Source organism: Eutrigla gurnardus (genome assembly GCF_963514095.1).
Source record: "Eutrigla gurnardus genome assembly, chromosome: 14".
Classification (NCBI taxonomy): Eukaryota; Metazoa; Chordata; class Actinopteri; order Perciformes; family Triglidae; genus Eutrigla; species Eutrigla gurnardus.
In genome coordinates this window covers 3,107,450-3,133,343 of record NC_139937.1, presented here as the reverse complement: position 1 = coordinate 3,133,343, position 25,894 = coordinate 3,107,450, and the positions used below count along the sequence as shown (strand labels likewise).

The window sequence follows — 25,894 nt, the reverse complement described above, 5'->3', positions numbered from 1 at the left end:
TCTCCAGGTATCCGTTTGCAATAATATGATATAATATGACCAGGAATTACACAAAAGTCATGACTGTAATGTGATAAAATCTGTTTAAAAGTCTTAATTCTGTCTGTATTCTGTCTATCATTCCTGCAGGTTGCAGGTGTGTGTCTCCCCTAATAGTGATGACTGAGATCCATTTAAATAAAGATGTATTAAGAAATGCTGCAAAAAGCACAACAGTGACTCCCCAGATGATCATATTGGCCTTTAAAGCAAGCATTTCTACTCTTAATCACTTTTGTTTGTGCAGAACATATGCCTCTCTGAGCATGCATGAGAGAGAGGGAGAGAGAGAGAGAGAGAGAGAGAGAGAGAGAGAGAGTGAGAGAGAGAGATTGTGTGTGTGTGTGTGTGTGTGTGTGTGTGTGTGTGTGTGTGTGTGTGTGTGTGTGTGTCTCAGCAAGGGGCCGTCACGTGTTGGACACTGAAGCACTTGAGATCCCTTAAGAGGCTCTTTCTGCTGCTTGCATGGAAGCTCTGAAGCTCTGGTTCACACGAGTCGACGTTACACGCTGTGATAATAATTGACAGCATTTAAGTTCAGTTAGCGGGATCGACTCCAGCCTCACGTCATATAATAAATCTGATCATATTAACATATCTCAGACGCTGGTCGGTGCTGTGCCTCCTCTGTTTGGAATGATGGATGAGTGAACTGGTCCCAGATATGTCACTGAACACAAGCTTGAGGAGGCGTGTCTTATCTGGCTGATCTCGTTAAAGCATTAAAGGGTCCTCACCTGTCAGAAAGTAAAGTGGTCTGAGGGGACCGTGATGAAAGGAGGGCTCGAGGGTTGGGTGACGGCTTCAGAGGCGTGTGGGCCAAGTAGGGCATTAGAGTAGTCTAGAGGCACGACTCACCAGGGGGCGTTCAAAGACGTTCAAAGACTCTTTACTTCAAGTCCCCCAACTGAGCATTCGTCAGCAGTATACACATTTAATAGATGGTTTCAAACATTATGATGTCTCTGTAAACAGATGTTTCTTAATTTGAGAGATTCAAATCTGCTTCAGATTCAAATCTGCTTAAATCAGCTGCAAACAGATTAAAGTAGACTGAATGTATTTGTCAACAACGAGACTGACTGGAAATATAGTAAAACACATGTGTAATAACATAATATGTCTTCACGGGAGAAGTTATAAATGCCTACATGACTTCTTACAACTACATTTAAGTGACTATGGGTAACTATGAAACATCTATTATTCATCTGTTATAACATCTATTACTATTATTGTTTATTTAGTATTAAATATGTATAATGCTAGCTTCTGTTTTTATTTTTGCATGCACAGGCCATGTTCACTTTTGTAAAGAGTGAAGATGATCCAATATGAACGAAAATGAAAAGACAAGAACGTCAGAAAAGTCCATCTCAGAGTTATATAGCGTTCACTCTTTGCTCCCTGGGATACAGACACCAGCGATCACATTGGAATCATTCACTAATAATTCATGAAAAACAAAGCTAGAAACAACGGATTAGTAGAAACAATTTGAGGAATAAGGATAAATAAGATGACTAAAGAAAGAGAAACGGAGGAGTGATGACCTCACTCTCTTACTTGCTCTTTAATATTGAGACAGCTTTTGGTTTTTAATCATATTCTCTTATCTCTCTGACTCAGATGCTGGTGTCTCAGGCCAGACTCTCCATGAAGGTCCATGTTTTATTTCCTTTCCACCAATCTGCCCTCATCTCTTCATCTCTGGATGTCCAGAGAGCCGAATACTGAATGATGTATTCTGTTCTATCTTGAGTCTAATTGCCTTCTGGTTTGCTGCTATATGTCTCCTTCCTACTGATCCTAAACAAAACAGAAGAACGATGCAGATTATGCAGCATCTTAAGAGCAGGAATGCTGATGTCACCCCTGCCAATGCATACGTGTGTCACACTCGACACGACATCGACGTGTGTCTCTAAAGCTCCATCACAAACACGTGAGTCATCGGGTCCGTTACCTGCCACGGCTAACGAGATTCCCTTCATTAAGTCTGTTAAGTCCTAATCTGTATGGGAGAGTTGTGGGTGTTGGAGAGCGGAGGTCTGGTTGAGGAAAGCAGGAGAAACCGAGGCTGAACCTGGACCAGCAAACAGTGGTTTCCTCCCGTGAGGACCGAGGAGGAACAGGAACCAGGTCTTCTGTGGTCTTCTGGTTCTCTCTGTTTGTCCTGAAGCCGTGGGGGATTGTCTGCTTGTGGTGGAGGCCATCTGGAGCTTTATCGGGATTTTATGCTGTGAGCCTTTGGCCAACCATGTGACCACCTGCAGAGGTAAGAAAACTGTGGACTGGAAAAATACAGTACATGTTCTTGTTGTGTGTGAATACATAGTCTGACATTTGTCACTTTTTGTGGTTCCCATCTTTCTCTTTTCGTATTTCCCTTTTCCTCATGATGACAAACACACATCTGTGTATCTAACGTTTGCTAGGAGGTGTGTGTGTGTGTGTGTGTGTGTGTGTGTGTGTGTGTGTGTGTGTGTGTGTGTGTGTGTGTGTGTGTGTGTGTGTGTACTAACTCGGTGTGTCTGAGCCTCGTCTGACTGACGTCCTTGTCCTTGGCAGGTCTCATCCTGAGTTATAGCTGCCGCAGGACGTGAGATCGTCCCGAGTTTGTCACGTTGGAGCAACACAACATGAGTGAAGGAGAAAACCTTTACACATCCACCCAACGTCCGTCCGAGAAGTAGCGGCGTGGTGGTTTCCCTTCCGTCCCGAGAGCTGCAGGGCCATCATGGAGTCTGTGGCGAGAGTGAAGAAGTCCCTGAGGACGCCCATCAGGAAGCTCAGGAGCTGGGTGTCGGGGTTGAAGGAGAGGAAGCTGTGTGCCAGACGCAGGAACAAGAGGGGCAGAGGTGGGAGAGGAAGAGGAGGATGTGACCGGATGGGGAGGGCCCCTCCTCTCCGAAGATCACATCCCAAACATCCGTCAGTCAGTGGCTCGTACCAGGCCGACCTGGAGAAGGAGAGGCAAGTGGAGGATGGGAGCATGACTTATGTACTCATGAACACCACGCTGTAAAAACTTCATTACAAGTAGAAGTACTGTACTGAAAATGTAGTATTATTTGCTAAATGTACTTGAAATACATTTTTCAAATAATGAATATAAAAACGGCCTGTGTGAGTGTAAAATGTTATATTATGTCATAAGAATTATTATTAATGATAAGCAGGATTGTAGTGATTTATGGCAACAAAACGTGCTTTTAATTCGCATTGTTTTTAAATAGCTTTTTCAAAATGATTCCGTCTGTATTTGCTTCTATCAGAGAAAAGCAGCTAAAATGAATGGAGTTTTGAGTCCCGGTGTTGCTTTAATGAAGTTAGTCTGCAACATGTGAACTCATGTTTGTCTCCTTGTTTACAGGAAGTTGCGGGAGGCGACCAACGCTAAGAAGAACGCAGAGAGAGCAGCTATGAGAGCTCACTTCAGGAGTAAATATCAGCTGTCTGAGGTCTGTGCTTATGTTTGGAACAGAAAAACATTCATCATTTATGTTTTTACTCTATGTATTTCTGTTAGTCGGCAGGATGACTCATTAACATAATTCCCTTTCAGCATGTACCATACATATTAATGAATCACTTTCCATCTCAACATATACACAGATTGTCAATTTCCCCCCAAACATCCAAGCTTCACCAAATTTGTTCCATAAAATGGTGCTTCAGTGCTTGTTCAAATACATTTGGATGCCTACCAACCCACAAACTGTGAAATGAGTCTTTTGCCTCGATCAGAAAACATTTGGCTCCTCTTCCTGTGTCTCATGCAGGCTCATTAGAATACACTGCCCAGTCTCAGTAGCTCCGCCCACAGTTAGTCATACCTCTCCAAGCAGAGACAGAGATCTATTCAGTATGTGTTTCTATAAACATTAAAGCATGTAAACATGTTACCGTAGAAACACAAAATACAAATGAACATGCAAACGAGGATGATGATGTCCCACTGCTGCCCCTATATGACAGAATGAGAATCATGCTTGTCATCGGTGTGCATTAAAGCTCCATTTCTTTGTCAAACCTCCATATCTGCATCAACCCAACAGGCGTATTTCCATCAGTCATGCCTGCTGAATGTTGGAATGTTCTTATTTTGTGTCACAGCCGTTCAGCCTCTCCTTTCTCCATTCTTTACTTTGTGATTAGAGCCCCAAGGACGTAAACCACCTGAGGTCCGTCGGAGGGAAAGTGTCGCTCCCCCACGAGCTGTCCAAGATCATTCATCCCAAAACCAAAACCAAGGACGACAGCTTCAACCTGCTGAACGCCTTCCAAGGCCTCAGCTTCGGCACGGTGGCGCTCACGGATAGAAAACACAGCAGGACGTCCACTCCCACACCAGCAACTTGTAAAGTCATGTGATGCATATGTGATGGCGGGGATGATGGGTACTCACTCATTCTCATTGTGTTGGTTTGGGGAACAGAACACATTCTATCCTCAACTTCATACACATTCAGTCCAACAGTCCCTCTTCTCCCTTTTTCTTTTATACTTCATTTTTTGTCTTAAATGCAGCAATAATAATCTGCCAGATAATTCATTGATTTATATGAGACAAGCTCAATATGAATTGAAGTTGAGTGATCAACTTCAAGCTTGTTGAGTGAACAAGCGATCTGACTAAATGTGATTTACACCCTGATAATAATCTCATGAATACACCAGTCAGTTAGAGTATAACCTCAAAGTGGTGTTATATTGTGTTTTAACTGATGATACAATAATAATATCACATCCTTATCCTAATGAAGTGTTATATTAGGGGTCAATATATTTATATTAATCACATTATCTATTAAAAACATGTAACACACTTTTTTTTCATGATGTTCAAAATTAGATTTTTTAACTTGATCAAAGTTCCAGCACATTTAAAGGCTTGTTTTCTAATTATAAGTAAATAGTTAATGATATGATGCATGATCTAGAAGCTGTAGCTAGTTTCTTCTTCCTCTCTCAACGATATAGATCCAAGTGATCTATTCACAAGTAAGGAACCTCAGGGAAACACGTTCACACTCATCACACGTTCACACGACATGTATTAGACTCATTTGGTATGATGAACTGAGAAATTAGTTGTAGTGACTCTTTGTAAATCAGCTCTGATCTGTGTCACATTTATATAAATGGTATGTGTAATGCATATGAGCCCTGTTCTAAAGGTGTTAAATTTGATATTCGGAGCATATCTGCCACCAGCAGCTTGCAGCTAACAATGCTAACAGCGCTAACGAGGTGATTCCCGGTATCTCTACTAAGGCTCAAGTCGACTCCTACCCACAACCCTTTGCTGCAGGTCTTTCACACAACTCTCCCTCTTCCCTGTCTTCAGCTGCTCTCTCATGAAAGCGAGTCCCAAATAATCTCAAACCAAAGGGTTAAATAACGGCCAACGTGATGACAGAGCTAACGGTGTTTACCTGAGGGGGAAGCGGCGTGCAGCGCTACGCCTCTGCAACGACGCCGCTATCTGCCGTGTGGGTACAGTGCATTGTGGCAGCCATGAGCGAGCCAGTGGGGCACGACGTTGGCCCGGCAACAACAACACACACAGAGGGAGAGCCACTTCACTTTACATACTTTACTCCAGTTAATCTTCCACAGCAAAGAGTTTTTTGATGCTATTTCAATGCTCCGAATATCAAACACAACCTTTAAGCAATTTGTTGCTTCATTCGTTTTTTGTTGCTTCATTCGTTTTCAGCACTCAGATTCAATGTTTTTATACAACAGAAAGCAACGCTACAAAACTCATTAGTTCTTAGTCATGGACTTTTCATTTTTCTTTATAAGTTGTGAAAAAAACTTGTAATAAAGACATATTTGCCCAGCTGGAAGCACTCTTTATAGGCGTGTGTGTGTGTGTGTGTGTGTGTGTGTGTGTGTGTGTGTGTGTGTGTGTGTGTGTGTGTGTGTGTGTGTGTGTGTGTGATCAGACTGACATTTGGGCTCTGTTGTGATTCTCTTGAACTCTGATCTTCAAATCCATAAATCACCATCTACTATCAGTCCATCCGAGCGTTGGGACACATTCAAGGATATGAGGTTGAGGATGACGGAGGGAGGGAGCCGACTATGAGCGGTGTCACAACTCTGGATGAGACCGACGGACACACCTCGTCTGGACCATGAGGAGCATGTACATCAGAGTGACCGTGGGTGTCAGAGCACAGGGAGCCTCCAGGAAGCCTCTTTGGACCGCAGCGGCGCACAGGGCTTTTTGTGTGACGGCAGCGGGGACGATGACTCGCGGGAAGCTGGAGGGAGCTGAGAGCACGGGGGTGAGAAAGAGGGGTGTGGATGGACGTGTGCGTAGCTTTGAGGAGATTCCTCACACGGGCAGGAGCGGCTGGGTCAACCTGGTGAAGTTCTGGAGAGAAGATCGTTTCCGGCAGCTCCACAAGCACGCAGAGAGGACCTTCAACGCCCTCGGGCCCATCTACAGGTAGCAGGATGTCAGAGGGACACTCGGAGGAGGGGAGGAAGGGTTGATTGTAGGTTTTATACTGTGTGTGTGTGTGTAGGGAACACCTGGGCACCCAAAGCAGCGTGAACATCATGCTGCCCGTTGATATTGCTGAGCTGTTCCGCTCAGAGGGCCTGCACCCCCAACGGATGACCCTGCAGCCCTGGGCAACACACCGAGAGACACGCCAGCACAGCAAGGGAGTCTTCCTCAAGTCAGTATACTCAAGTGTGTGTGTCGAGAATTGATCACAAAGAAGGGAAAAGACTACAAACCATGTCTGTGTCTCGTTCAGTCTTCTATCGGAGGGTTTTACATGTCTATAATCTCTCCATTGTCTCAGCTTAGAAGTGTCTAGTTGAATAGAGGTTGAGCATCACAGAAGAATCCTGTTTGCGGTTAGGGCTTTGCAGCCTTTAACACATCACCTCTACTTCATGAATAATTAAGCAGTAGAACAGCAATCTGCTCAGTAAAGTGTTCTAATTTTCATTCCAACTCAATCCCTTGGCTTCACGGTGGCTGAGCAGAAGTGAAGCGGGTCACTTTAATGCAAATCTTCCCTCCGCAGGAACGGTGAGGAGTGGCGAGCCGACCGTCTGCTGCTTAACAGGGAGGTGATGATGAGCGCCGCCGTGAAGCGCTTCCTCCCTCTGCTCCACGAGGTCGCCATGGACTTCTGCCGGATGCTGCGGGCCAGAGTGGAGAGGGAGGGGAGAGGCGAAGAGAGGAGGCGCAGTCTGACCATGGATCCCAGTCCTGACCTCTTCCGCTTCGCACTGGAAGGTCGGAGGTCACCATCCCCAGTGATTTGTGACCTGTGTTTTATTTTGTGTGTGTGTGTGTGTGTGCGTGTGTGTGTGTGTGTGTGTGTGTGTGTGTGTGCGTGTGTGTATTCTCGTGTGTGACTGCACGGTTGAAGTCCGTATGAATTCCTATTTTATTTCATTTAGGCTACGCTGACACAAAACTCTCCTTTACCAATTTGAGGAAGTGAGTTAAATGTAGAGAGGTGTAGAAGGATGAAAACTTCATACGTCTCCTTTTCATCCAGCACTGATCAACCTGATTATGTCACCTCCCTCTATTGACAGGAAGTCGTTCATCCCAACTCTCAGCTCTTTAAGTCCAGTCACAAATGCTGACATAGACTACGATGGCGCTTCATGTATTTCCCCCTCACGGCTCACTGCTCTTTCTGTTTTTCTCCCAGCGTACTCTGACGTCACCTGAGGGCATATCTGTCGTTAACATATTATAGACGTGGGAGGTCAGGGGGAACACGCACCTTTTTAAAAATAGACACGCAGACGATGATCAAAGCTCCAGCATTCTTTCACCGGGTCTGCTCCTTTCATGAGCCTATCTGCAGCGTGCCACATTCACACTTGTGAGTACTTGTGTGACTCAGTGGGCTATTCATCTGTGTGTGTGTGTGAGAGAGAGAGAGAGAGAGAGAGAGAGAGAAGAGGGGTGAGTTGATGACTTTGAGCCCCGCTAGTCTGCTCCCAATGCACCACAGCACATGAAGCCGTGGCGCTAAGCCGGGATGGGAATAGACCTGCAAGAATCTCTATTCAATAGTATAGTACAAGTGTGTCTGACAGGTGACGGATGCCGGGTGGAGGAGAGGCAGCTCCTCTGAGGCGACTTATGCGCTCAGAAAACAAAGCGGTCTCTCTGTGTGGAGCTGCACACACACACACAAAAAAAACAGAATATATTTCCTCGCTGTCGTAGACTGTTTTTCTTTTTTGGGCTTCATTTTAGAACACAGTGCACCCACAGGGCCATGTAAGCCTTCAAAGCTTATATTTAAAACCTGAGAATATGAGTCAGGAGGTTTTATAATCCACTTAAAAAATCCTGCCAACCTGTAGTTTCTTATGCAGTAAAGCCTTGACTAGTGTCTAGCCTTAGTTTGTTTCAGGTTGTTTGTTCACCTTGAAGTCGCCCTCACCCGCCCTCACCCGCCCTCACCCGCCCTCACCCTCCCTGCTTGCCTCCCCCGCTGCAGCCAGTTGCCATGTGATCTACGGGGAGCGTATTGGCCTCTTCTCCTCGTCTCCCTCCCTGGAGTCCCAGAAGTTCATCTGGGCTGTGGAGCGAATGCTGGCGACTACCCCTCCCCTCCTCTACCTGCCCCCTCGCCTGCTGTTCCGCATGGGCGCCCCACTGTGGACCCAGCACGCCAACGCGTGGGACCACATCTTTAGCCACGGTAGGCAGACTGCTGTCTACGTCCTAGTTCCCCCTTCACTACTTCCATCTTACCTGTCTGTCTTCCTGTCCTGATCTTCTTCCAGCGGAGGCGAGGATCCAGAAGGCGTACCAGCGCCTGTCTTCCTCCCATGCCCCATCTGAGGCTGGGGCAGCTGGAGGCCAGTACACCGGGGTTCTGGGCCAACTCATGGAGAAAGGGCAGCTATCTTTAGACCTCATCAAAGCCAACATCACTGAGCTGATGGCTGGAGGGGTCGACACGGTGTGTGTGTGTGTGTGTGTGTGTGTGTGTGTGTGTGTGCGTGTGTGTGTGTTCATGTGTGTGTCTCTCTCTCTCTCTCTCTCTCTCTCTCTCTCTCTGGGTCTTGTGTTGGTAAACCTCACCAGAACTGAGGCCACCTCTCCTCCCATCCCCTCTGCAGACAGCCGTGCCCCTACAGTTTGCCCTGTTTGAGTTGGGCCGTAACCCGGAGGTGCAGGAGAGGGTGAGACAGCAGGTGAGGGCGTCATGGGCTCAGGCTGGTGGGGACCCTCAGAAAGCCCTGCAGGGGGCGCCACTACTGAAAGGCACAATCAAGGAGACTCTCAGGTACAGAATACTCGAGACACATCCATGTGCTCATAAGTCGATTAGTGGGCCCTTGGGGACATTTTTATCTGTTGACCACTTATGTTAACACACTTTGCACCATCTCCACTATGTGTATATGTGTATATGTGTATATGTGTATATGTGTAAATGTGTATATGTATGAACCCTGTTGCCTTCCAGTTCCTTTCAAGTAGACAGTTCCAGCACACTCTGGATGCCACTTCACTATACAGTATACCCAGAAACCTAGAAAACCAACCAGCTATCAGCTGTGTGTGTGTGTGATATCATATACTATCACAATAGAGCCATTGACTCGTGATTTTTTTCCGGAGGACTTTGAGGAGCCTCTCATCTATATAAGCCTAGAAGTTAAAAAGCATGGAATTTCATTCTTGACCTTGGAAATAATAGCTTGACAAAACATTTCCAACTCATGGTGCACTGAATGCCTTTCCAGGGCTTTCAAGCAGATCCCTTGGTCTTCATTAGTGGGTGGAATTTGCACACTTCTGTTTACATGTGAGCTCAGGAGTTGCCTTCCAGAAAACATATGGATGGAATAATAACATGTTAAATCAGACTCAAATCAGACTAATCCGTTGATGAAGACTGTGTGATGCAGTTGAAAGCCCTGAAAAGAAGGTGTAAGTGGACCTTGAATCTGGAATTTTTTATCAAACTACTATTTCCAAGGTTGTGAGTGAACTTTCGTGCTTGAAGTAATTACGATTTTAACAAGATAACACAGTAGTACAGGGGCTGATATTCTGCTTTAGTGGTGCATATTCCCAAACAGATATGGAATGAATCAGATAACTAACAACCAGCTGAGACATAGTTAACCAAGGACGACTGGAGGATCTGCAAGCTAAACTAAATGGAGATGCATTAGCTGAGCTGATGGACGTACGATCCTTCTGATCAATAGAGTATCATGAAAGAAAGCATGCTGTCCATCAGAAGGCTTTTCTTCAGTGGTGAGAATCGATTGCCGGTAATCCTGAGTTTAGAGTTGAAACTGAGTAAGATAACATCTAGAAAACAGGAATCCGTTTGTGTGTGTTGTGCCTCGTGTTAGGTTGTATCCAGTGGGAACCACAGTACAGCGGTACCCCATCAAAGATATCGTTCTCCAGAATTACCACGTTCCAGCCGGGGTGAGTGGTCAGACCGTGATGTGTAAACTCGTACAAGCGTACTTCTGGTGCTACAGCTGGTCCTCAAATCTGCCCTCAGACGATGGTCCAGGCCTGTCTTTACCCCCTGGGAAGGAGTGCAGAGGTTTTTGAGGATCCACTGAGCTTCGAGCCCAGCCGGTGGGGCAGCAGCAGAGAGGAAGGCCAAAGAGGAGAGGGGGCAGGGGGGTTTCGCTCCTTGGCGTTTGGGTTCGGGGCCAGGCAGTGTGTCGGGAGGAGGATTGCCGAGAACGAGATGCAGCTCTTGCTCATGCATGTGAGTGACAGCAGGCGGGAGGAGGTGGAGGAGGAGGATGGAGAGATGGATCAGAGGAAAGTAGAGTTGGAAAGGCTGATGTCGAGTAACAAGGAAGGATAGACGGACGGAAGCTGAGAGCTAAATCAGGAAGTAGTGCTCAGATTCTGATTCCTCGATGTGTAAGCAGCATTTCTATGATTCAGCTCATTTCAAATACATATGTAATCCAGTGGTTACCATTTAGGGGCCTGGCCCTTCAAAGAGCCATGAGCCATAATGTATTATAAGTTGAGCATTCATAAGGCTTTATACCTCCATGCCCAAGTGACCCCAGTGAAAGAAGAATCTGAGTCCTGGGTGAAGCGTTATGAATGCTGAACTTATAATTCATTATGTCCACTTTAAACCTTGTTATAAGGTGTCATGCATGATTATAAACATTTATAACAACTTTTATAACGCTTTATAAATGTATTATTATGTGTTATAAATGTGCTTATGATGCATTATATACTCGACCTTCATAGAAAGTGTTAATAAAAGTTCAGCTGCACACATTTATATTCATTTTTTTCAAACTTGTAAATGTTGGATAATTTTCCCACTTTGGGCCTCAGACAGTTATTTTAAATGAAAGCATGCAAGATGTTGAGAGAGAGTATTTTTCGTGCATCAGCGAACAACTCATATACATACACTCATGTACTGCTCTACTGTGAGGGGTTCAGGTCTGAGCTTGTGTTTATACACGTTGATATGTTTTGATATGTAAAATCTTAATCCATAACCGTTGAGTAAATGTACTTACTTTCCACCACTGCTGCCGGATATATCACAACTGTAATCCTTCTCAACATCTGCCCTTCCCCTTTCCTTCCACTCTGTCTGCACGCCTCCATCACCTCCTCCCCCCTCTGCCTCCCTTTATCCTCCCTTCTCCTCTCTCCTCCCTCCCTGTCCAGATCCTGCTGAGCTTCCATCTCAGCGTCTCGTCCTCAGAGGACATCAAAACCACATGCACACTCATCCTTCAGCCCGAGACTCCGCCGAGGATCACTTTCAGCAGACTCTGACGACACACACACACACACACACACACACACACACCGCACACACACACACACACACACACGCACACACACACACACACACACACACACACACACACACACACACACACACACTAACACACACACGCACGCACACACACACGCACACAGAAGAGAGAGAGAGAGAGAGAGAGAGAGAGAGAGAGAGAGAGAGAGAGAGAGAGAGAGAAGAGTCTTACCATCAACATTTGATATATTTAATCAATACAATGTATCCTGTGTTCATCTCCCAACACACCACCATGATGATACTCACTGAAGCTCGCACTCCGCGTGTCTGCATCCTCGTGTACAAAATCATCCATAATGCTGAAGAATAAACTCGTGTTATTTCCTACTGACGTTGTTTTTATTGTGGCAAAGCTTGCAAAGCGACGCTTCTGTCCACCAGATGGCGCTAATACGCACAGAACCCGATTCATTTCCATTTGACGCGCTTCGTCCCTCCTCCACTCTCGGCCTCCTTCAGACATCCAACAGGTTGGTGCTCTGCTTTCCAACAATCTCTGCTTTACAACCGAACACGCAGCTGTTTAACGCGGATTCGATGCAGCGTCCCGTTTTATTTCTTTAATTTCCGTTTTATTATTTTTATTTCTGCTGTTTATGTAACCTGCCTTTCCCCTTCTGTCTGATTGTTTTCTGTGGAAAATCTCCGACTGTTCATTCCCGCCACATAATCAACACTCTATCCTCCCTTTCCCCTTTTTGTCAATTGTTTGTTGACGAGGTACAAAAACAAGACTTAATATTCTCCCGTGATCGTCGTTGAAAGTTTTAATACTAAAAAAATACCTCGCCCAGTTGTATTAGTGTGTTACTGCGCGTCAGTCTCCGTGCGTAAAGCCGACCTTTGCCCCCAGGTGCTTGTGTTCAGTGTTCATATAGCTGCGTGTCACAGAGCAGGACTGCAAGCGACTCTCATCGGGACAAAGGTCTGTTTGTCCTTTGGCTAACGATTTACGCCTCCTGTCGGCCTGCTTCATGCTGACTGTGCACATGCAGGTGTCTGAGTCAACTGTGTCTCTGGGTGCAAGACACCTCGTCTCAGGTGTCTCCAGACCTGTCTCACGCTTACACAACGTCTAATGGTCTAAGATTGGTTCACATCCCTATTCACCATACCTGAATATATATTTGTAGTGGATTATAATGAATGGTTGATAAATACTACTAAACAAAAGTACTAATACTTCATAGGTCAGTTATAAGCTATTGATAAAAAAATGATTTTGGGTTGCCAGGTTGCAATTTGTGTTTATTCTTCTAAATGATGCTTTATTAGTCTTTTTAGCTGTGGAGTTCAATATGTGGATTCCTCCATTAGTGTGTGTGACCTCTGACCTCTGCTGCCATCTAGCCCAAAATGAATTTATGAATAACTCATTAACATTTTTAACTGCTGTCCTGTATTTCTCACTGGCTTATTAACCTTCAGGATTACAGATGATAAACTAACGTTTGCTTTGGGCCGATACAATGAAAAACAGAAAACTCAAAGTTTCGCAAAACAATATAAATCAAAGAAACTTTTTTAGAAGCTGGAAAGAGTGAAGTTTAGCATTTTACTTTGACTGATTTTTGTCAGTTCCTGATGATTATTTTTCCCTCTGTTGACTGAATCCAGCTCATGAACAAAGGGCGGGGCAAAGCACTGCAAAGGTATTCTGAGCCAGGTTCGAGGTTAATAGGTTTAGAGTTAGACACTCTGCGGTGATGCAGTAAATAAGTATCACTTCAGTGCACCTGATAGTTTAGCACCAACACTAGACTAAAGCTATTTTTCTATTTTAAGCCTCATCTCGACCCAGTCAGGCTACTTATTCATCCAAACTCATCCGTGCGGTGCAAGCGGTGGCCTCCCTCCAAACAGTGTGAGTGGGAGGGGAGGGAGGGGGCAGCAGAGGGGTCAGAGTGTGAAAATGAAGGAAAGAGAGTGAAGCGGGCATGTTCAGGCATCACAAGACTTCCAGTATGATAAGTGAGCACAGACGAGGATAAAGACAAGAGGAGGAAGCAGAAACATTACAGAACAAAAGAACTAAAAACAGGAGTGGTGGATTTGGGTCTGACAATAAATGGATAGTTTTATGAAAATGGGTAAGTGGAACAATCATTTTGCTACATGTATCATACACGTTTTGTACATTACCATATAACAAAAATGGCTTTTCAGGGATTGATTTACCTGATTAACGTTAAATTGCAAGGACAAACCAGCTTTGTGCTGTTAATTAGATCTATATAGAGAATACTCGAGAGTCATTTTTCCACGTCCGTGGTTATGCAATATCAAACTGCTTCATCATTATATACTCAGTGTATAGTAGTTTTTGTCGGATCCTTTGAGCTTTGTTGCAGAATCACTGGACAAACATCTGCCCTCCTATCTATGGTTCAACAGTCGATTGTGACCCGCTGCAAAAAGGCCACGCCCATCACCTGATTCACCTCTCTTATCAGTGTGTAAAGCTGTGCCTTTGCAACTGTCTTTGACCTGCTTTATTTATAGTCAGCCTTTCCAGTAACAGGTGCCTGCATCCATGTGTGTGTGTGTGTGTGTGTGTGTTTCCATGTTCTGGGAAGTGTCAGAGGCGGATCTCAGTGGGACACGTAATGATGTGTGCAGCGGTGCAGCAGAACTGGGTCACAGGGAGGTGGAGAAAGGGAAAAAGACGAAGAGAAAGAGAAATAACCGAATCCACAGGATGGAGGAGCTGTGCTGGTTCACGTTAGACTGTTTTCATCGGGAGCTTCCCTCTGTGATTCTGCACGTCCGTCTCCACAGAGGGCTTTCATTCATAACCAATAATCCAGCTCTTCTGTTTTCCCCATTCTAGATCCGTAGAAATCTCCCTGTCAGATTCCTCCTCTCTTCACCTGACTCTCCAGTCTCTCTTACGCCTCCTCTCCCTCCCCTTTGTCCTCACCTCTTCGCTCCTGTTGTGCTGTTAGCAGCGACCTTGATGCTCTCAGGCTCTCCCCGTCCTCCTCCTCCTCGCTGCTCTCTCCTCTCCCCCGGTGACAGAAATTGCAGGCTTGACTGATTGTGACATGCTTTAAAATGGATGCTGTTGTACTGGCTCAAAGCCCTCAATCAGGTAGTGCTTGAAAGGAAGACACTGGCTGCATTCACTGGTTTCTACTTCATACAGCGAGTGGCTGATGTTTGCACTGGGTGTAAAAAGGCTTTGTGAGTAGTAAGACTTTAAAAGGTGAAAGGTCGGAAAATACATATTTTCTGTCATGAAATGGTAAGAACTGAGAAGTAACCGTTTAATTGGGATTTTATTGATTGTAGATGAATTAGTAAAAGACAAAATAATCAAAATCATCAGATAATTGAGCAATTTTATTCTAAAGCTGCTCTAATTGATATTTTTTATGGTAACAATGACTCAACTGACTAATGTGAAGGAGTTGCTCGTATGATCAAGCCACAGATAATTATCACCTGACTGCAGTTTCCTGCAGCTTTGCAGCATCTCTCAGCTCATTGTTTGGCTTTAATATTTAGTTCCTGTAGCTTCATTGATGGACACCAAACAGCAGAGAGACAAAGTTAGTGACTGAGTGTTTAGCAGCTCTATTTCCCTCAGAAGCTAGTTGCCTAACAGCTTGTTGAGCTAAAAAACAATGAATGCAGGTTTAAACTAAAACCTGGTATCAAGAACATGCAGCTGCTGCTCTGACAGACCACAATCAGACATCTCAGGTTGCCATTTTCCATCCATCCACCAGATGCCCCCCTGACTTCCCCTGCTTCCCCACCGTCTGACTGTCCCACCTATCACACCTGTTCCCACTTCATCATCAGCCCTGCAGAGATTTCATCAGCCCGGTTCCTCTCACTCCCTGCCAGTTGGTCAGAGTTTAGTGGAGTGCTGTTGCTTCCAAGCCTCTGACGGCCTGGCTTCTTATTCTCATCCCTTTTTGGTTTGTTTTCCTGTTCAGACTGCAGCCCTGAGGCCTGTTGCACAAAAGCAGAATTCAGATATCCAGGATAAATGACTTATCTGGGTTCAACGTATCCCAGTGAGAGCAGTCTGGCTTAATCGGTTGCACAAAGACTAAACCAGGATGACTAAGACAAGCCAGGTACAACTAATCCTGGAGTGTGCCCACGTGGCTTCCTCAACTAGACCCCGAGATCCATCACTGATTCATTGATGCAGATCCCAAAGTCACCATGACTACGACGAAGACGCGTGGGGCGAACGTCTCACAAACTGAGCACGAGCTTCTGATGGAGGCGTATGAGGTGTAAAAAGAAGGACTATGTCTTAATGAACCAGACAATGTTATATTGTTACTGTAGCGCTTTAATCAGGCGCTCAAATACTTCATGAAACACTGTGACAGGTATGGTGGCTGGGGAGGAACACACAAGGCAAACTCACACTTTACAACAGCGCCCCCAGTGCTTTATCAATGCATTACAGCCAGAATCACAGAGAGGGAGCGAGGGGGGTCACGGTCTGGATATCGGCCCGCCGGTCTTAAACTGATGGTGGAAACAATATGAACAGCTTCATGAACACAATTAGAACTGTGACGATAACGATCACATGTATTTTTTAATAAAATATATTTATACATAGGCTGAATGGAAATAATAAAATAAAATAATAAAAGTAATGGTCACAGTGTTTAGATAATGACAGCATGTTTCTCCACTGGATGGTAACAAGCAATGGAGTAACTGTTTTGTGCAAACGGATCACGGATAACTTCTGCCGGGATGAAAATTTTTTTTTTTTTTTACTCACCACCCATGCTTCTGTGAACTCTTGTTCTTTTATTTGATCAATAAAACCCTGAAATGTATCAGCAGTCACATCTGGGTCCCATCCTTGTGAGCCGGCTCACTCCGGCCTCGACTTCAGAGGGGCGGTGATCTCTCATTAAGCTGCATGTATTCCTCCTATTGTCTCAAATTCACACCTTCCTCATATTAAAGTGTTGCTGGTGGTGAGACCCCTCTTTCTATTTCCATTTGTTTCAAATGTCACCACGCAGCCTTTATTTATTGTCCTCTGTACGCCGTTAATGTCAGAACATTTGCTGAACTGCAGTGTTTTGTTTTCACATTATCGAGAGCTGAATGTCAACATTGAAATCTTCATCCCCAGCTCGCATCAGACGCTACTCTGAGGCGATGACGCTGCCCGACTCTTTCATCCAACGCCAGCAGCTGGATGCCAGCATGGCCGACACCTTCCTGGAGCATCTCTGTCTGCTGGACATCGACCAGGAGCCAATCACGGCGCGCAACACCAGCATAATCTGCACCATCGGTGAGTGTGACAACAAGCAGGCGCAGACAGAGAGTCTCAGTTTCAAGTTAATATCTGGCAACTGTTGAATGTCATCGCTGGCAGTCTGTCAGTCAGCGAGCTGCTGCGTGGCCTCCAGTGTGTCGGCCACGTTTCATTCTCGGCTGTGGAGCTGGTTTTATACCCAGACAGGGCTCTAGAGACCAACAGTTAATTTGCAATGTCATCCAATTATTTTATTGGCAAATAAATATTAGGAAATTATGACAAAAGTCATAAAGACAGAAAAAATCAGGTTGTTGTAGATTAGTGAAGCTGGAATCAGGGATTTATTTTTGCACATTTTAATGTATTTGTACTTCCTCTTACTGTTCCTTTCAGGTCCTGCATCCCGATCCATCCCCAAACTCCAAGAGATGGTCAAAGCAGGAATGAATATCGCTCGTCTAAATTTCTCTCATGGCTCACATGAAGTATGTACGCCACCGTTTCTCACAGCGCTGCTGCTCACATGTTTTGGTCTTTCTGTCCGTCACGTGGATTTTTTCCTCTCCCTCCATGTGTCTGTCAGTATCACGGCGAAACCATCAAAAACATCCGAGAGGCAGTGGAGACGATAACCCCTGACCCCTTGTATTATCGACCGGTCGCCATCGCCTTGGATACGAAGGGTCCAGAGATCCGCACCGGATTAGTGAAAGGGGTAAACATGTCGTGCCTAATCCATCAAACAGTTTCAACCAAATCAAAGCTGGAAGAGATACTGAAATGATCGCCACCACTTTGGCATCATCATCATTACTTTCATGTTGTTATCTCCTTTTTTATGGGGGGGGGGGGGGGGGAATTGACACCTAGTTGTGTGTCCTCGTTTGCTCTTTCATTATATTGTTTTTCTGTTGTCTGCCGTCTGCTTTGCCGAACAAATAACTCAAAGCTCTTGGAAATCTCTTCATGCCTTGATTAGATTACAAAATGCTCCACATGACATTCAGGCTGCACACTGATTCCTGCTGGTTGTGTCTCTTCTTTAGTCCGTTTGGTGCTTTAATAGGAAGATACTATCATGAACATGTGGGTTCAGACTGTAAAACAAAATCATAAAATACATTAATATTTAATAATATTTGTTTTTAACCCAAGAGAACAGTTGACGTCAACACGTGATTGGTAGAGAGGAACATGTTTGTGGGACAGTTAGAACCGCGTACAGTTGAAGTCATGTTATCATCGTCACTCAGACCCTCTGATGGGAATCATCACAACGATTCAGCCAAACACGCCGGCTCGTTGAAGCTCGGCACGCCATCGAATCAAACAGCCTCCTGCTTCAGCCCGGTTCAGAGGCCGGTTGTGGTTTCACAACAAGCAGAGGAAGATTCTCTCACAGGGCGAGAGACCAAATATTTGCTCTTCGCTATTTGTTTGCATGAGCGCCGACAGATGGAGGTACAGCAACGTGCCATATAGGTGAGAATATATGGCAGTGGAGAAAACATCTATAAAGAATAATCCCAGATGATCTTCTGTTCGTGGCAAACAACTACAGCTTGTGAGTCTGTGAACACGTTCCTGCATACACAACAACAACCGTGCATGGACCTTCCATGCATTTGTGAAGACGTGTTGAAGTAATGGGGCTATTTAATGCATAATGACCTCGAAAGGGAAAAATTACCAATTTATGTAATAAGATGTCTTCTAAAAAATGTGTTGGTAATAGAGACGATGCCGGTGTTCATTTAAAGGCAGCGTTTCCTTCTCCCCACTTTGTGTGCACGTGTGTTAGAAAGTGGAGGAGGAGGTGCAGTTGGAAAAGGGCAGCCGTGTCCGTGTGCTGACAGCAGAGAGTGACAGAGACGAGACCGACGGGAAGACTATCTGGGTGGACTACCCCAGCCTGCCCCAAGTCCTCAAGAAGGGAGGCAAGATCTACATCGATGACGGCCTCATTGGACTCAAAGTACTAGAAACAGGTGACTTCATCAAACCTTCATATGCTTCATATACATATACTTGCTTTCGACTTAATTGGTATGTCCTATTTTCTATATTGTTGCTGTGATGCATTAATTAATTTCAAACAAGGCAATCTTGTTGAGCTGAATAACCTGGTTCCCCGGGAGTCCTTCAACCTCTGAACAAAATTCTGCTTCCCCACCGTTATGCACCGCTGCATCATATCTGAGCCTCTGCAGTCTGCTTTAATTAGCAGTATAGCATTATATCTAGTATGTCTAGTAAGTCTAGGCTTCAAAATCACACTTATAATGTGAGAAATCCCAAACACATTTGAGGACCTTCCTCCAGTAAGTCTGAACTAACGTATATGCACAAATCTGAAATCTCCATGATCTCCTATTGAAATGTATGAAATGTTTTCATCCTATCTCCTTTTGAAGATATTCAACACACAAACTTGTTTCCTGTTTTCCTGCAGGCTCTGACTGGGTGGATACGGTGGTGGAGGCCGGCGGGCTGCTGTGCAGCTGTAAAGGTGTGAACCTCCCTGGCAGCGACCTGATTGGCCTGCAGGCAGTCAGCGAGCGGGACGAGGCCGACCTCAGGTTTGGGGTGGCTCAGGGCGTAGACATGGTGTTCGCCAGCTTCATCCGATCTGCCCAGGATGTCAAAGACGTGCGGCGAGCTCTGGGGCCGCACGGACGAGACATCAAAGTGATCAGCAAGGTGGAAAGCCGTCAAGGGGTTCAGAAGTGAGTCGGGGAAAATACTTTATGAATTAAAACCATGCAGTCGCAGTTTGGTTGAACATCTTCAGGCGGCGAGAGTGATGAGTCTGTGACAGGCCTCAGCAATGCGTCCTCCTGTGGACCGCCAGCTGTCAGGGACGGATGGACACGTCGGCTCCGACTGCAACACATCTATGATGGGCGATCTGTGTGGCTGTCTGCCTGATGAAGATCTGGCACTTAAAATATCTGACACAGCTCTCATCTCCATTTCTCTTGTCTCGCCAGCTGCTCAGTGTTAACTATGGCTATAATTTAAATGGGATCTCTTTAACATCAGATCACGAAGATTAATTATGAAGCATCAACATCTGGTGTGTTAAATCTCCCGTGGCTGTATATTTTTCATAAATCTCCAATTGAATTGCTCACGCATGCATTTGCACAATGCAATTTAATTTTCAACATCTAGAAGCTTTGAGCAAAATCCTTTTTGCAGATCAAGAGCATTCATAATAATGCACAGAAACAAACAGCATCACTGTTGTTTCCCTGCCTCTGCTGCTTCGTCCCTTCTCACTCCCTAATTACTATCCCAAACTCTCTATCCTTTGCCTCCTCATCCTCCCCTAATCTGTCTGTCAGCTTTGAGGAGATCCTGGCTGAGAGCGACGGCGTGATGGTTGCCAGGGGCGACCTGGGGATCGAGATCCCGGCAGAGAAAGTCTTCATTGCCCAGAAGATGATGATTGGACGCTGCAACTCTGCCGGCAAGCCGGTCATCTGTGCCACGCAGGTCAGGGAGGACACACACACGCACACACACACACACACACAGAAGGATACAGAAATGAGAAAATATGCAGATTTAGACTCTAACTACAGTCTTGTCTAATTAAACGGGTCCAGTGATCTCACACTCACACACACACACACACACACTTGTCAAATACATTCACCCTCAAAGATGCACACATTTGTTCTCTTTCTCACCCTCTCCTATTACACACACACACACACCTGCAGCCATGTTGAGTCACAGAGATACATTTTGCTTATGCTACAGCTCCTGACTCAGAGTGACAGTGTTGGAGCAGGTTTGCTACTCGAGACCTGAGCCCCCCCACATACACACACACACACACACACACACACACACACACGCATACATACACACACACACACACGCACACACACACACACACACACACACACACACGCACACACACACACACACACACACACACACACACACACGCATACATACACACACACACACACACTGCCATAGCTTCTTAACTACTACAAAAATGCAGTCTCACAGGCTGTCTGCCTGTCTGCTTTGCTTATTGACTCCTACTTCTGAGTCTCCAGCATGTCAGTAATGATCTTGCCAAGTCATACTCGGCCACCTCAGTCTAAAGGCTCTCTCATTTCACCCCTCCTCTGTCCAACCATCCACAAAGCCATTACCCCCCTCTTCATTCTCTCCCTGAAGCCTCTTTACGTTACGCTGCTTTCTCATCTCGGACGAACGTGGACATGTAAGTGGCTTGTGTTAATGGCTTAATTGATCGACTTCCTTTTACGGAGCTTTGTGGAGACGTTGTGCTTTTGCCAAAAAGACTAATGTGAATGTGAATGTGAATGTGTGTGTGGAATGTGTTTTGTAGATGCTTGAGAGCATGGTGGCCCACCCGCGGCCCACCAGAGCGGAGGGCAGTGACGTGGCCAACGCCGTGCTGGATGGAGCCGACTGTGTGATGTTGTCTGGGGAGACTGCCAAGGGACTGTTTCCTGTGGAGGCAGTCGCAATGATGCACTCGGTGTGTGTTTCTGTGTGTGCGTGATGTCCGTTCTGTTACATCGGACTTAGAGATGTGCCCTCCGATAACACCCCCCCCCCCCCCCCCCCCCCCCCCTCCTCTGTTTCTGTCTCTCAGATCTGCAGGGAGGCAGAGGCGGCCATTTTCCACCAGCAGCTGTTTGAGGAGCTGCGTCGCCTCACTCCTCTCACCTCTGACCCCACAGAGGTCACGGCCATCGGAGCTGTAGAGTCTTCCTTCAAATGCTGTGCTGGGGCCATCATAGTCCTCACCACCACCGGCAAGTGAGTACATCAAACCTATCACAAGAACAATGTGTGGTTATGGTTAAAGCTATAGTTTGACATGTGGGGGAAATACGCTTATTTACTCTCATATTTGTGTAGTTTATATGTAACTCCGAAGGTCATCGACATCTCTGAAACTCACTAATGAACACGTATCCCGTTGGAAAAAAACAAGACCAGCTGTTTCCACTCTCCATGTTAAGCTAACCAGCTGCTCACCCAGCTCTCTGCAAGAAAGCCAATAAGCGTGTTTCTCAATGTCAAACTGTTCTCTGAAGGTTAGGTAATGATTGTGATCACTGTTAACAAAAAGAATGTGAATTGGAGAGCAGCAAGAGCAACGCAAACTCAGACTTCTGCATGAAGGTCAGGTGCTCTACACACCCATCAACGGCCCGACCTCCACGACCTTCCACCTCTACATACAGGGAACGTAAAGTGCGAGGTCATCCAATAGGATTGTAATACTCGGTGCGCCCAAAAGTGTGCACATACTGTCGACTTAGACCTGAGTAAACATGCGTTCCTCCTCTTCCTCTCTGGCACTCAGGCTCTTTAAAGGCTGGAGCAACAGGTGCTTATTTTCTATGCAGAGCAAAGCTGCAGATGGAATATTGCAGTACTGTTCCCTGCTTCTGCTTCCTCTGGGTAGAGATTCATGTTGCCTTTAATGTTCATTGCTTTCCCCTTTTATGTGTTTGTGCATTTCTGTGTGTTCTGACTGCTCGCTGTGTAAAACTAAAACTCTCCCAGGCACCATATACAGAAGGTGACAGATGAAACGAAAACACAGCAAATACAAACTCTTTCTCACACTGCATGATGCAACGTCATGTATCATCTGAGTGACGTGTGTGAATGGCTGAGCAGCCCACCTTGATTTTGGATGATGGTTGCAGTAAAACAAGACTGAGAGTCTACAGTGATGCTGTGAGACTGTGAGGCTGTAGACACGGCAGTGAGGGGAATGCAAATGTAGACATGCTAAGACAAAGATGTTGAACAGACACAAAGTTGTTGAGATATTTCACTCAAAGCTATAAATGTCAACTTCATGGTGGTGCTAGGAAAATAAATCACTAAAGTCATCAGGATTCATCCTCAGGGCTCAGAATGTACGCTGTCCATTTGCTGCTTGTTGAGGTATTTCAGTCTGGAACAGAGACGTCAGACTGATAGACTGACGGAGCCACGGAGTCATCTAGGCCGATAGCACGGCCAAAAACACTTTGAGAGATGGCTGGAGGTTCATTGAACAAGACATCTGACTAGTGTCTCCATATGACTGAAGTGACATCTGCATGACCTCCGACAGCATCGTCAACAGTACATGAGGGAAGAATCCTTCAGCGGAGTTCAGAGACTCCAAGAAGCCAGGAGTGTTCTGATGGCTCATTAACATTAACACACTTAATGTTGATCTTTCCTTTAATAATCCCCTACGTGTCCTTCTCCTGTGCTCGTCCCTCCAGGGCGGCACATCTCCTGTCCAGGTACCGTCCTCGCTGTCCCATCATTGCCATCACCAGGAGCCCTCAGGTAGGTCGGCCCCCACGGAGCAGCAGTGTGCTGTCTAGCCCGAGACGCGACTTAATTGTCGATGAGTCACGCCTTTCAAAACTGAACGGTCTGTTACAACAACAACAACAATGAGTGTATTTATGTGTGATATTTTACTGGAGTGTTTCTGTTTTATGGGACAGTTAATGGTCAGAGCATAAAATCCATATCCATATTTCAATTCCATGCCTCATTAAAAAACACATATATTCCCTTTTTTTTATTTCCATAAATGTACACATTTGAACCAGGCCTGTTTCTTAAATAAAACATAAGTGAGTGGTTGGTGATGTCATTTTGCTTTGGGTGACATCAGAGCAAAGGTCATGAGATCTTTAAGGTCACTGAGATCTTTAGAGTGTGAGTGTGTTTAACCGTATTCTGCCCTTTACATTGTGATCCAATCTTAATCTTAATCTCTAATTACATATGGATCCATTTATAATATATCCATTTATTGTGTACAAGTGGAACTTTTGGCCTGCTGGTGGTGCTAGAGGAAAGGTCGGGGGTTCATCTGAAAAAAAAAGGACCTTTTAGTTTTTGACCAATTTATCAGGGTCAGGAATCCTCAAGAGCTCACAAGAAAACATTTGTAATCCAGATGCTGCTGTGACACAAAATCAAATAGCAAAAAGCCTTTTAATGAAACGGTCTGAGAAGGAAAATCACTGAATTAATCATAACTCACGTCCACATGACCTGTGATGAGGTGTCACCAGTTGAGATTACTGTTTATTTGATGTAGTGACAAACCAGAGTGGTCGGGAGCCCGTGGGTCAGCGGGTCACTGTGACCATCAGCTTTGAATGGATAAACAAACTGACATTTATCGCTAAAGAACCCCATACTCACTAACTTGTATTTATTGTCCCTGACATGGGTTCTGTCCTCTCCTTCAGGTGGCCCGTCAGTCCCAGCTGCTAAGAGGAGTGTTTCCTGTGCTCTTCCACCCGCTGCCTGCCCCCGTCTGGGCCGACGATGTGGACGACCGGGTCAACTTCGGCATGGACATAGGTCAGTGTGTGTGACGCCTCCATCAGCCTGCTCATCTATGCTGGGATACTGTCTGACTCACACACCCTCCTGTCTGTCCTCAGGGAAAGCCAGAGGATTCTTCAAGTCGGGCGACATGGTGATCGTGGTGACGGGCTGGATCCCCGGGTCCGGTCACACTAACATCATGAGGGCCGTCAGTGCCCCGTAACAAACCGACCTGACTTCACTCTAAGTGTGACTGACATGCTGAGGTATAACATGTGATGATCCCTGAAAACCACCCTTTTAAATGAAACGACACCCCACTGTCACTGATAGATGAACGAAGGCATTCTGACAGCATTGTTATTTAAACCGTAGGGAATGTTGCATTTGTGTGTGAACATGTGTTGAAAGCAATGACTCCCTCCAAATAAAGTTGAATTATTAAGTTTAACACTGACTTCTTCCATTCGTCTCTGTTATTTGTGGTGAGATTGACTTAAGAATGAACACAGTCGAAGCCTTACTTTCATAGAATTTGAAGAGTTTTTTTCATTCCTGTCCCTACAGTCCTGAGCACATCTCTGTAATAATTTTTGGCTGTTATGAGCGTGAAATACAGAGGTGGCAGGTATTGAACTCCATCCTTTTGACTGCTGAAATGATCCAGATGCCAACATCTGCCTATTGTTCTCTCTCTAACTATCTGCTCCTGCATGGGGCTTCTGTCTGATCCTTTCTGGGACATCCTCGCCTTCCTGCCGCAGGCTTTCTCCATGTTTCTAGTGTTAATATGTGCCTTGAATCCCCCCCAGATTCTCTTTCTCACCATAACATCCAAATATAGTGAGCACATATCTGCCCAGCTGCGTAACTTATCTTACAAAACATATTAACAATGATTTAGTTCACAGGTTGAGGTGATGTGTTTCAACTCGTGATGGATTGATCTATAAATATCAGACGTTTTGGAAGTAAATCATATGTTTTCCATTCTAATAATTAATTTGAATTCAGCTGTCATAGTGGCAGTGACGTAATGGGCTACATTATTTGTGTATTTGTAGCCTTTTTTCTAATTACCTGCCACAAGCTCTGATATGAAAGATATCATTCATTCAGTAGCCTTTAAGTATCGTTTCATCTATCTGGACAGCTTTAAGTCAATGAATCATCTTGTCATTTCTTCTTCTGTCTTTTCATTCAGTAACTTGCTCTTTCCCTGAGGTTTACATAAAGCGTCATCGTCTCTCTCTCTCTCTCTCTCTCTCTCTCTCTCTCTCTCTCTCTCTCTCTCTCTCTCTCTCTCTCTCTCTCTCTCTCTCTCTCTGCCTCCCTCGCTGTGTTGTTGAGAGAGGATGACGCGCGACCTGGACCTGCGACGGAT

The 25,894-nt window shown here is 45.4% G+C and overlaps 2 protein-coding genes across 3 annotated transcripts; both read left to right on the top strand.

Annotated features, from left to right (window-relative positions):
• The first annotated feature begins 2,039 nt into the window (after positions 1–2,039).
• On the top strand, positions 2,040–11,876 carry cyp11c1 (cytochrome P450, family 11, subfamily C, polypeptide 1). Its single transcript, XM_084027408.1, has 13 exons — positions 2,040–2,317; positions 2,611–3,019; positions 3,420–3,503; positions 4,201–4,412; positions 6,227–6,505; positions 6,585–6,740; positions 7,098–7,312; positions 8,544–8,747; positions 8,833–9,011; positions 9,172–9,338; positions 10,423–10,501; positions 10,581–10,796; positions 11,741–11,876. Exons 2-13 carry the CDS (start codon positions 2,780–2,782, stop codon positions 11,849–11,851), a joined length of 2,142 nt encoding a protein of 713 aa, XP_083883534.1. The 5' UTR covers positions 2,040–2,317; positions 2,611–2,779; the 3' UTR covers positions 11,852–11,876.
• A 382-nt stretch (positions 11,877–12,258) lies between these two features.
• On the top strand, positions 12,259–24,948 carry pklr (pyruvate kinase L/R). Of its 2 annotated transcripts, none has more exons than XM_084027083.1 (12): positions 12,259–12,367; positions 17,020–17,184; positions 17,545–17,636; positions 17,735–17,866; positions 18,953–19,139; positions 19,604–19,877; positions 20,499–20,649; positions 21,527–21,679; positions 21,797–21,963; positions 23,439–23,505; positions 24,429–24,543; positions 24,627–24,948. In XM_084027083.1, the coding sequence occupies exons 2-12, from the start codon at positions 17,046–17,048 to the stop codon at positions 24,731–24,733; spliced, it is 1,584 nt and encodes a 527-aa protein (XP_083883209.1). In that variant the 5' UTR covers positions 12,259–12,367; positions 17,020–17,045; the 3' UTR covers positions 24,734–24,948. The 2 variants fall into 2 exon arrangements, with proteins under 2 accessions (XP_083883209.1, XP_083883208.1); XM_084027082.1 differs by lacking the exon at positions 12,259–12,367 and adding an exon at positions 13,829–13,987.
• Positions 24,949–25,894: the final 946 nt, after the last annotated feature.